The sequence below is a fragment of the Hippoglossus stenolepis genome, chromosome 12 (assembly GCF_022539355.2).
Source record: "Hippoglossus stenolepis isolate QCI-W04-F060 chromosome 12, HSTE1.2, whole genome shotgun sequence".
Taxonomy (NCBI): Eukaryota; Metazoa; Chordata; class Actinopteri; order Pleuronectiformes; family Pleuronectidae; genus Hippoglossus; species Hippoglossus stenolepis.
Window position 1 is genome coordinate 18,993,661 of NC_061494.1, and position 13,191 is coordinate 19,006,851.

The window sequence follows — 13,191 nt, forward strand, 5'->3', positions numbered from 1 at the left end:
CACAACCATTATGAATTCAGTATGTGCCTGTACGAACAATACAAGCATATGTAAACATAACATTTAACGAGCGGAGGCGGAGGAGAGAAGGTTGAGAACTCGTTATGTCGAGTCTAGACACCGAGCACAAATATCTGAGAGTCAGGACAATATATCAGTGTTGTTGGAAGCTAGCAGTGGCTCACTACTACACTATATAATCACATGTGTTAGTGTTTCTGTTTTTCTTAAGTAAAGGAGCTGAATTGTACTTCAGTGGGGTTACAATGTGAAAATAGCCTAATGTAGAAAGGCAGTGGTTTTAGGTCTGTAGAAAAAAGTTCCCTCTGCTTAGTTGCAATGATTTCTAATGCAGTTTGCAGTTTGCAGGAAGTAACAGCTTTATCTGTTATTTTAATCCCAAAGTGTTTCCACAAGTTTGTACAGAGTGAAGAATTTGTTTGTAGATATCACTTTCAGAAATTCAGTTATGCGTAGCTGCAGATATGCGTATTTATTTCTTTATTTGTTTCTATTTAACAAGCACTTTTAGAGAAAGTTGTAAAATTCTTGCACTGGTAGATGATCCTTAACCTTTGCATGCTGCATATCTACAGCTCCCATCATTCTGCTGATTGTAATTGGGGTTCTGCCCTGCCTCATTTCAGCACGAGGTAATTGCAGTGTGTGAGAAGGTGATTGTTCGGCTGGAGGACCTGGTGAAGTGGACGGTACCGGACTTCTCAGGATGGGCCCACGGTCTGAAGGCCGAGCCTCTCAAGGCCTCCGTGCTCCGGGAGCTGGGGACCAACGGGAGGCGGGAGGCCCTGCACCGCTACCGGGAGAGCACCTTGACCAGCGGCCTCAACTTCAAGGATGTCCAGAGGGAGAGGGCACAGCTAGGTGAGCGCCGGCATCTTTCCATAATGTTACTGCAGTGTCTCCAGCCCCTCTCTGCTGCTGTGTTGAATGTTTATGTATTTGTGTCCTGTCTCCTCCATAAATCAGATGATTTTTATTGTCCTACGCTCGGTTTAACAAGTGCTGTCTTGACTGGAGTAATTCATCAGGATATAGTTGGTATTCCTCCCGATATAATGAGCTGAGAATCGCACTAATAGAGGCAAGCTAGAAGTAATGGCCGCGTGTCTGCCAACGCATGACCATCCTGCTGTATAACAGTTTTGTTTTCTGACTCTAGCAACGATCACATAATTCAGCTCGTAATGTCTTTTTAAATAATTAAGTCGCATCAAACTGCCGTCTCCAGCACCTCTGATACCTCCTCGCCCGTCAAACCCTGCTCATAATTGACTGTGTATCTCCGCAGCTTTAAGGATCATTTTGGTTGTGTGTCTGAATGGTTGTCTGGCGTATTCATCATGTGCACGGTGCCATTAACTGTCGGGGAATGTTTGATTCCTGCACCGGTTCTCTCGGGGTCCTCGCTGCAGTTGTGAATCGGGTTCAAAATAGAGCTGGATTGTCTCCGCAGATGACTCACCTGATGCAAATAGGAAACGCTGCCGTTTGAGTCTAATAATCAGAAAGAACATAATGTTCCCTTTGAAGCCGTTTCCCACTTATTTGCCTCTCTCTCTCTCGCTCACATGGCTCAGATGTAATGCCTAATGCTGATTAGAATGGTATAATGTAGCTTAGCCAACACGCCGGGAAAAACCCGTCAGAATTACAGTACCTCTTGTCAGGTTGTAAGTATATATAGTGGTGATTAAAGCCAGTTTTAGCTTTATGATCCTCGATTAAGTCATTTTTAATAATCATGTACGCCTAAAGCCTACGTGGAAGTTAAACTGCCATAAAAAATATGAGCCTTCCTCAGTGAAAAACTGGATTATTGATGACTCCTGTTCTGTTTTCTGCCCGGGCTCTTCCAGGAAGAGGAGCTATTGTGTGTTCGCTGTGCGCTGCTGTAATGCCCTTGATTACTCGACATTGCTTGAATCTCATACACAAAAAGGACAAGAGGATCGATAGTGGAAGCTTTGTTGTTATTCCAGTAATCAATACAGTTTGATTGTGCTTGTGGGTGTGGATGTGATTGCTTGCTTTCATAAATACATTTGTCAGCCTGCTTCTTAAATGATATTATGTTCCATATCACGGCTTCGCATAAACGCGCTGTTTCATCTCGATTTTATAGATTTATCTGTTGTCAGTGTAATAACCTGACGCTATTGTTGCTGAGGGTGTGTGTGTGTGTGTGTGTATGTGTGTGTGTGTGTGTGTGTGTGTGTGTGTGTGTGTGTGTGTGTGTGTGTGTGTGTGTGTGTGTGTGCGTGCGTGCGTGTGTATGTGAATGTGCTGCTAATGAGCGGTGCTGCCGTTAATGACTCCATCAGGCTGTTTCTAAATGCACTTGTCACTCCGATGGGACACTCCGCCAGAGAATCTGCCCACTCAGCAGAACGGGCTCAGACTCTGGCAGGGCACCAGAGACACACGCATGCGCACATGCTTTGATGCACACGCATATTGCACACGCACACACACACATAAACGGACACATGCACACATGCTACACACCAACAATCAGTGGTGTGCACTCACTTGTCCATTAGTTTGTTTGTTCACTACATCTTTGGCGTGTGTCATTTGTTGACAGTCGAACAATATGAGAGGGGCAGAGAGTTTGGGAGACAGAGAGAGAGGGAGAGCGAGAGAGAGGGAGAGAGAGAGATCACTTATTCATCAAGGCAAATGCATGTTAGTCTGAGCAAGGGTTTGCATAGAAATATGAAATGTGCCACTGCAATGCTGCTGACTACCCGGATGAAATATTCATGTCACAGCAGCAGATCAGATATATCAGTCCCCTTAAAGCGTCCTGTAGCTGAATGTTCGTAATTCTGTGTAATATGTGTGGCTCATTGACTAAACAGACTTTTTTATGACAGAGTTCTACATCTTTTTATTTTTTTATTTTTATGAACAGAACAGCCTGAAGTGGCTCCTCGCCGTATTACTTGAATGATGCATTTGCTGATTGTTATTCTCGGGCTGATCTGTAGCTATGTCGGAGGAATTGGATTGTTCCCCCATAACAGGATACTGCAGCAGCACCACAAGCTGCACAGAAACACCATTGTGAGCTAAAGAGCAATAAAGTGTGCCATTGTTATCGAGGGAAACTGCACTCCACTCCCCCAAGTGCATATCCTAACTTTTCCTGGCACGCTGCCAATGCGAATTAAGAGCGCTGTTATGTATTTTTGTCTCAAAGGCAACGTATGAAAAATACTGCGAGACATAAGCGTCTCCAAATAGCAGAATGTAATATTGTGTTGTTCTTGATCAGGGAATTATAGACTGGAGAGTGAACAAAGCCCTGTTCTGTCCACGGAAATGCAAACAGATCGAAATCAAAGATGCACGCACGGAGTGAGGTAATTAATTACAGAAACAAGTGACCTTCACTTCTGTCCTGCAGCATCCACGGCTGCGATTCTGCAAGAGCTGCGAGGCAGAGAGATGATTGGGATCATAATTCAAATGCCAACTTTATTCAGGCTTTGGGACGCACAGTTTTAAAAGAGTGGACCACGAGGCATGAAGGCCTTTTGTCACAGTCCTTTAAATCATTAAAGAATCATTGAGGTCATCGGCATGTTGAAAGGAACAGTCAAATATTTGGGCAAATGTGCGTAATTTGTTTTATTATTAAGAGCGAGATGAGATAATCAATACTGCTCATGTTTTTACAGCTAAAATGCAGGTTAGCTAAACTTAGCATAAAGAAGGGAAAACAGGAAATAAAAAGGCTAGCATGATTCTGTAAAGACGTAGTGTTGGCAGATGTATGATAATTATTGTATTTGCACGAATTTGATCATTTTGTGACAGTATTATCAGTTGTAAACTGGATAGTAAAATATGGATCACATCTGTGTTTACGCATCTCTTCTCACGTGACGTCTTTTCAGCTTAACACAAGTCCTTCCTGTCTCCTGTTTCAAAATAAGATGTGCCTTGAAAGGGATCGTCCAATCACGCACAGACGTAACAATACGATGTGTGAATTGCTTTATCACGAGTTTGATGAGATTATCTTGGCATAAAGAGTTGAAACGGGGGAAACCAGCGTGATTCTGGACAGAAGTAACAAAACCATGCAGACATTGTTTTATTATCAAGAGTTAGATTCTAATGCTGTTTGTATAGAACATGTGACAGGCGGTTGGTTATTTAGCTAAACTTAGCATGAAGAGTGGAAACTGGAAAATTGATGACGCGATATTATACGGACGTAACAAAATCGTAATTGTTTTTATAATTAAGCGTTAAATGACGTATCATATTTTTACAGTAAATGTGAAGATACCACTGATACCACACATTCCCCCTGTCTCTAGTTTATTCAGCAAAATACATAAATATAAATAAATATATATATTTACTGTGAACATCATGTAAGATATGTGACATTCAATCCCATTAACGTGCTTAAAAAACACTTAGAAATATTTTATCCTCTTCTTGTGGAATTTGAGGGACACTTTTGTTTTTCAGTTTCATTATTTCTGAGTGCGTGGAGTATGTTACAGTCCTTACGTAATCTATGTAACCAACTTAATGCAAAGTGTCCACTCAGTTTATCTTGTTGTGAGTATTAGAGCTTTATATTTTTTACAGTTGAAGCCACCAGGGATGGTTTCCTAGGGAAGTTTACATTCTGCCCCTCTATCTCTCCCCAGAGAACTGGCCTGATTCTTTTTTTTTTTTTCATTGCCGCCTGCCGAAATTGGTTTCTGGTCGTATACTACGAGGCCGAGCGTTGGAGAGAAACTGTATCTGCTGATACAGTTTGTTGGCTTGTGCCGAGAGCCATAAATGGAAAATGATAATAAAAAAAAGGAACACACGCACACAAAGGATGGCTCTTGCTCACAAAATAGCTCAATAGGTTTTTCTGTCTTGTCTTTCTTAAATTCGAGTCCTCAGTGCGGAAAGCGCTGAGCAGATTGTGAGTTGAGATGATGTGGAGGATTATACAAGGTCACAGCCTCTGATTCCTGCGTTCAGAGAACATGGAGGGAGCTCTTGACTCCTGCGCTCACCTATAGGATCATCTGCAGCTGACTCATCCCTCTGCGAGGATCAGGGATCTGAGAAAACATTCAAAGGAACCATGCAGCCCGAGGAAGAAAAAATATACAGTGGATTGCAAAATCATGAACCCTTCCACCTCGGCTTTGTGCCGCAGCACCTTGTGAAAAGCAAACAATTGACCCCATTAAATCGCAAAATAATATTATTGGGTCTGACTTTTATCTGGAGAGATCAGAAATATTTCTTTTAAATACACGTTTCCTGCAGTGCTGCATATTAAAGCAGTTGTAATTGTGCGGTTTGACCCGCCGTCACATCGGGCTCAAGCGGAGAACTGGAGGCTGCATGATGGATTAAATATCAGAAAACATGAACATTTTTCATAGAATATTCAGTAAGTGATGGTAACGAAGGTCAGTTATTATTATTATTCAAGGAAAGACATGTTCGTCATGCGGCTCTTTCGCTGGATGAAAAGCTGCAAATGCTGCGTTTTGATGGATGTTTTACTTCCAGCGTCTCCGTTGATGCCCCGACTCAAATTGACGAGATAGATTTACATTCAAAATGCACTTTGTTGTGAGTTGTATGTACAAAAACAATTATAATTATGGATTTTTTTTTTTTTCTGTTATCCATAATAACTGACCTTCCTTATTGTGTATGTTGTATATTTTAGGCACATTGCATTAATTTGACTGGTGCGTTTGTTCCACAAGTATATATTTTTTTCAGGAGTGATTTCGGAGCACTTCAAGGACACTTGTGGTTGTAGCAGCTGATGATTAATGTAGGAGAACTTCTCCAGTTGATAGTAACATGACAGTTTAAGGTTAACGCTTGTCAGAGTCAGTGAGAGGCCTCAGCAGTCTGAGTTCATCAAACACCTTGATTGATTGATTGAGTCTTGATATTTTACAGTTTAACCACAATCTTTAATTTGCATATCTATAAATACATAGAAAACACAAATGTAAGGACATATGAACAAATTAATGGTGAAAAACAAGCACTTTATTTACATTATATATGAACATAAATGCATTTTTCTGCAGAGTTAATTCTGATAAACGTTGATACCAACATGTCTGTGAAAGGCTCGTTCCTGGTCGATATTATTGACCAACCAATAAATTAGTAGAGCTCCACGTTTAGTACCAAAGTCTTTGTTGTGGCATTGAGGTGGACGGAGATAATGAATAAAAGGGAATTTCCTTCTAAGAAACTGACTTACTGAAGATATTAAAGCCAAATATTCGCGTCACATAAACCTTGGGTAGAATAAGACTGTGGATGTTGTCCAATATCACTTATATTGGAAGCTGTTAGGAAGATATATCTTACTGGTTAGTATAAACAGGAGGAATAATTATTTAAATTCTGTTACTTTCTAATATGTAGGCTATGCAATGACACCTATTATTTGAATACGTTATTTTTAAATTGTGAACTTGTAAACCTCACAATGACGAGACTAATTTAATGTGAGCTGTGAACAGCTGCTCAGTTTCCTTTGTGCATTGTAATGTGCAACAATGAGAGAACGTTTAAAAAAGACTAAATACATAAACTAGATTTTGATACTTTTGCAGCACGAAGTCTCTTCTTGTTAAAAGCTGCTTAGGATTAGTGAGCAGTCTAACATTGGAACACATTTAAACATTAATTTATGTGATCAGCGCTAAATTTACATTGACTGAGCCTGAAGGTCTGCGAGGAACCGTACAACACCATTGGAGTTTTTATTTATTATGCATATACAACCACTTGGCTATTGGGTTCCCTTGATATCGTTGCATTTCAAGATTCTTTGCAGCCGCGTGCCCGCTCGGGGATAGAATCACTGTGCTTCCTATTCTGATGCAACATCTGATCTGTATGCCAGGTTTCACGCATACGCCCGAGTTGATATTCCGACAATATTTCAGTCGGAACATTTCAATTTGATGTAGGGGTAGATTCTGTCCCTTTTCAGAGGCTGCTCAGAGCGTCACAGAGTGTTTATGCGGGTTGGGGCTGGCGATAAGGAAACAGACAGATGCTGTCTTCTCATGCTTGATTTGTCTCGCTGACAATACAGAACAATATTTGGGACTTTGAGCCACTATCACACGCGAAAAAATGTTTTTATGTTTCCACTGCGACGTGGGAAAAAAGGAGTAAGCGGTTTTCCTGGAAAAGATAAAGTGCGCGTGCTGCGGTGCTACAAGAGTAATGGTATGTTGTGACTGTGACGGAGAAAGAATGCCGTGCTGTTGTAAGACACACCACACTGTACTCCTCCAGTCACAATCTGTGTCAGATTGTGTCGTTTACACTTGTTTGCTTCCCGCCCCTCAAACATATTCCTGCCTTTTTTCCGCAGAGCTAATTCAACAAACTGCCCGAAATCCCCATTTGAAGTAATTTAATTGAGTGTATGTATTGATTATGTGCCTCTCCCGCCCCCCCCTTCCCCTGTGTTTTTTTTTTTAAGGGGTAGGGTGGAAGGTGTTGTTATGGCGGTATCTTCTTCATTATGCTCAGACCTGTAGGAAAGAGAATCACAAGCTGTTTTTCCTCACTGATGTGCTCATATCATTAATTCCCTTCTGACTGTGGCCTGGCCGGAAGCCAGAGAATTCTAAATCTGTAAGCAGTAAATTGTGTGCTGGGGTGGAAAAATCTATTAGATGTTTGAGCATGCCTCGAATTTGAATGGGAGAACGAGAGAGAAAGACACACTGTGAGAGAGAAAGAGAGGGGAGGGAGGGAGAGAGAAGAGTGGGGAGGGGAGGAGGGGCCAGCACCACCAGCCATATCCTGTTATGCCTCACGCCGTAATCAAATTCAGCTTCTTCGAATAGCTATATTCATTAATAATTTGTGTTATTTTATTTCTGGAATGTCACATAATGTGTTTTTTCGACTCGCACGAGGGAGGGAGGGGAGGGAGTGGGGGGACAGGGGAGGAGTGGGGGGCTGGAGGCTGGTGCATGGTTAAACAATGAGAATGGCCTCAGAGGAAATGAAGAGCTCCGTCTCTCCATTAGCGAGCTCTGAAACAACAGTTGTGTCTCTCCTCTCTCCATTAGTCAGGTCTGGAACAACAGAGATGCTATTGATGTGACCTCTGCCAGGCATCTTAAACAGGCGGAGGGGAAGAGTGCGGCTTCCCTCACGAGCACTAATCCATCCACCTCTACAGGAAAAAAAAATCTAATTTCCTCATATTTATTTAATGAAAAGCCTCAAAATCACAAGGACCAGGAGTCTTTTTTTAAATTTTTTTTTTTATCTCAAATTGTGTGTTGATTTAGGAACACTTCCCCTTTTTCTTTCTCTTAAACAAATTGCCTGCCACTTCTCGTTACAGCCTGACTCATACTTAAGTGTTACCCAACCGGCAGCCTTTCTGGAGAGATTTCCGCATTTGTCTTTGTCAAAACGATGCTCATTGCAAGTATTACAGCAACATTAATATTTCAGTGCAGATTTGCGCTTTGTGCACGTCTCTCTCTCTCTCTCCCTGATTCGTCTCTTTCTCCCTCACAGTTTGGCTCATGCTGTCAGATAGATAGATAGATACGGGTGATTCTGTGCAGCTCAGTAGGCTTTCTAGACATCACAGATTGTACAGTGAATAACTCTGCATATTTTATGAGCACGCCAGTCCATCTGCTTTATGAATACATGTACAACTACCCTCTTCTCCTCTGGACGTCCTGCGGCGCACGAGAAGGAACTTGAAAGTCAAATCAACATTAAGAAATCTCGGCTTGTGAAAGGAATTTGAACAGTGGTGGAATTCAAGTTTGGACTCAAAGTAATTTGAGCCACTTGATATTACTGAGTATTCGCATTTAATGTCACTTCATATTCTACTACAACAGGGAAATAATGACGAGACTTTTTATTCCACTATCATTATTTGACAGTTGGGGGTAGTAATTTTTACATATAGTAAAATGATAAAATTATATTTTTACAAATTAAACTATTTTATTTAAAAAATGAATGTTAACCAGATACAATGGAAAATTTCACTTACACATTCATTCATCAGGAGTCATCAACTCATCAACTCATTAGGAGTTTTGTCTGCATTATGAGTACTGAGTAGGCCCATGAGTACTTTTACTGTAAGTACATTTTACTAACTTTGACATATGCAGTGCAGGACATTTACTTGTAATCAAGTTTTTACACAATGTTTTATTCACTTAAATCAATTTAACTTTTTCCACCACTAAATAACTTACAGCATGAACCCAATATGTCTGATAGATGCATGATTCCGATTATTGTAGAATCTTCGGGAAGTGAATCTAGAAATGTGGAGACTTTCATTCCACACCAATGTCAACAGAGAACACAAGATTTAGTACACACACACACACACACACACACACACACACACACACACACACACACACACACACACACACACACACACACCACACACACACCGGCAGATTTGTTGCTGTGTGCTGTTGGGTTACTGTGCCTTTAAAAGATCCGGTTCTATTTCTGAATAACACCAATGACTTACCTTGGCTGAGCTTGTTGTTTACCTCATGTAATAAGAATGACTGCACAATGATAAGAATAACTTGATGACATCCAGAATGTCAGGGTGTGTGAACTAATTACCGCTAAATACCTGTTTAATTCTTCCTAGGCGTTACAGTATTGTGCCAAGGTAATAAATAAATACATGGAATAAAGAATAAAGCTCTTGCAGCTGATTTCAGATCAGTTTCTCAACATTCACTTAATGTCTGTCGTCATCTGTAAGGCAGAAGTGATGCGGGGGGTCACGGAGCCATGGCTGCAGGATGAATACTGTAGTACACCGTATGGAAGATGGACTTATACCCTTGTAGAATAACATAGTGTTCATTTCACAGCACAGAGGTAATGCATTTTTCCCGCATTGGAAGGTAATTGCAATGGGGGCTTTGATAGATTCCAGACCTTTGGTGGGAGCTGTGTGTGTGTGTGTGTGTGTGTGTGTGTGTGTGTGTGTGTGTGTGTGTGTGTGTGTGTGTGTGTGTGTGTGTGTGTGTGTGTGTGTGTGTGTGTGTGTGTGTGTGTGTGTGTGTGTGTGTGTGTGTGTGTGTGTGTGTGTGTGTTCACACATTCTTGCTGGGGTACATAACTGCTCTTAATGCTTTTATTAGGCCGAAGAAATACAAATGGCGTAATCTGTATTTGTAAAGTATCTGTGTGCAGGTGGCGTAATATATTTAGCTTTCTTTGAATATATTGACTGCCAGGGGAGTCGGACGGAGCCTTGGCTCCAAACAATAGATCATTGATGCCTCTCTGTCCTCTTTCTCAATCTGTCAGTCCATTTCCTTGTTATGTACTGGCCTGAGGAGCACTTGGCGAAATGAGAGGCATTCAGCCAGTCTTGTGTGTTTTGTTTTCTCTCTCTCTCTCTCCCGATTTTCCCCCTCAGCCATAACTCAGGGGAGAGCTGTTGTTTCATTCCATGTGTCAGAGCATAATATCTAAAGTTAACAATAGCCCAGTCGCAGAAACACTGTGCTGCAGTAGGTACAAGTTGGATTTGTCCTCGCTGAGGGTAGTTATCGAATGTGAGAAAGAAAGAGAGAGGGCTGCAAAGATGGATAAATATGGAACAAACCGCCACGATATTTCAGTGTTTGGCTTTCATGAGGAACAAATTGATTCTCGTAGCGTTTTTTTGATCATTTATAGCCTCGGTCTTATGACACACATATTGGCAGTCATCACTAAGACTGGCAAGTTCTTAGACAACACGAGCATTTGCCAAATAATCGCTATGATTCATGTTATTTTCCTTTCATACTACTTCTCACAGTGTATTATACTGTGCGCTCAATGCATAACAGCTCTTGGACGGCTTTCATAAAATAAAATCAACAAAAGAGAGCGAGAGAGAACATAAACAACAAAAAAAAAAAAACTCCCCCATTGACATTTTCAGCTCTTATTCAACTTGTGTTAATCACAGGCGATATCACAGAGAGAAGGGGAAAAGCTTTTCTTTTTGGCAGGAGCGACCATGTGAACATAAACATGTTATCGCAGCTCGTAGATATTCTCCACTGAAGTTCTTATCATTGTTGTGCAATGTGAAACGCTGGGGCTCCAAACGCTGCGTGTTCTGCGTCGACAGTGATTACAGCTGCGGAGGGCTCACCACATCAGAGGTGGCGCTCTGTAATCTGGAGTGAACGCGTTTTTGAAGCCAAGCCGGTTGCACTTTATCAGAAATTACCTGCTTGTTTATCCGGAAACCACCCGCGTCACGTGACCAACGCCGCCGTCCTGTGAAAGCCGGAGACTTTCAAACGGGGGGGGGAAATCATTAGGGCCTCGTGGAGGGAAAAGCGATTGTTAGAGGTTGTTTTATCTTCTTTTTTCTTGTGTGTGTTGGTGTCGGAACGCAGAATCACAACTAATTGCACAGCAAAGCAATGCGAGATAAAACTCCTACAGTTTGCATTTCTGAGGTTTGCTTTGGTGCCTCCACTGCGCTTCGTATCCATGACGGCACGTGAAGTAAAAAAAGTCTGAACAGATGGCGCTGATTTTTAATGACATATTGCTTTCTGTAAAGTCTCCCTCTAAGGCACAGACTAAACCGTCTTCCCCTTGGGGAGCGCACCGCTCTGGTTGTTATCATCCGCCGCTAATGTCACTCTTCCCTCTCGCCACATTGTCAAGTCCTTCAGCTAAATACATGAAATGTAAATTGAGTATTGTGCTGGATATAATTATTGAAAAGGGTTCCAGTTGGCTTAACTCTACGGGCTGTTTATTTAAAGCCTTTCCTCCTCCGTGCAGATCAGATGATAGAGCGCGAGAGGCAGAAAGACAGGGTCTTATATAATGGCAGGAATTAACAATGGAGCCATGAATGACACCCCCACCCAAAACATCTCCAACAAACCCCCTCTTTCTCTTTCTCATTATAGTTTAACCATTGGGAAACATGCCTGTCCTAAATAGCCGAGTATTTTTTTTCTCCCTTCATTCTTTCAACAAAAACATATTAAATCATGTTTCCTTTTACGCACCGTGTGCCCTGAGAAATAAGTCTAAGTTGATAATAAGGGGACCTTCTTTGAGGAAACACACACGGCAACTTTGATCTAGAATGGCATGTAATTCCTCGCCTGACCCAATTCCCAATCTCCTGATAAGACGTTTTCTCTCTCTCTCTCTCTCCCTCTCTCTCCCCGTCTCCTACTCTCGCTCTAACCTTCCAGCAGAACTCACTCAAACGGGAACTCGCTTCCCCATTAAAGACACATTTAAACATGTCATCCATGTCATTCTGCAGGAGGAGGCGGCGGCAAACGCCGGCGTCTCTACCACAGGTGGAGTCGAGGAAACTCGCTCTCTGTCGTTGACAACCTCCGAGATCTCTGATCGCAGCTGCTCAATTGGGTTTGTGTCGGACAGAGCCGCGTGACAAATGAGAGTGGCCGTCATAGCAGATAGAGTATCATCACCTGGGTGTAAAAGCTTTTAGGCTTGTGCGAGGCGAGGGAAAGCGACACGGCAAGGGAGGGGGGGGGCCCTCACTTGTTTGCGCAGTCGAAAGGCAGCTGCATTTCCGCAAACCAAAAGATAGTTGATTAAATTTGCTCCCTGTGGTATTTGCACATTTCGGGTTCTTGCAGAGCAGCGTGTTTTTTTTTTTTCTTTTTACTCTCGGAATTGACTGCGCCGTAAGTGGATTGACCCCCAAAACCCAGCAGTAGTCTTTCATTAGTCAGGATGCAGCCGGGGAGCAGACAGCGAGCAGTGTTTAGGGCCAATCCATCACCATACAAAAGGGGATCAACATGGCACAAACTTGTCTTTCTCATCTTAAGCGACAACTTGGCCTCTAACCTCGTAGTAATCGCGGTTTCAGCTTTCCTTCCTTGTGACTGTGATAATTCTGAGGGGCCAACACTTGGTATAATTTCATCTTCAGGGCTCCTCTGATGGCTCATTTGTTACAAGGCCCCCTGTTTTTTTTTTGTGTGTGTTATTTTTTTTTTTTTTGGGATAGTAGAAAGAACCAATTTGGGTTTTTGACAAGGAGCCCCTCTCTGAATAATTCCTTCATGTATTACAGGACCTATTAAATGCAAACTTTTCAATCTGGCAATCAAT

General features: G+C 42.0%; 1 protein-coding gene across 1 annotated transcript in view; it reads left to right on the top strand.

Moving 5' to 3' along the window:
- Positions 1-13,191, top strand: part of arid5b (AT-rich interaction domain 5B) — a 78,935-nt gene that overhangs the window by 11,373 nt on the left and 54,371 nt on the right. Inside the window, exon 3 of the mRNA XM_035171952.2 lies at positions 648-882. Coding sequence (XP_035027843.2) covers positions 648-882 — 235 coding nt within the window. The remainder of the gene's footprint in view (positions 1-647; positions 883-13,191) is intronic.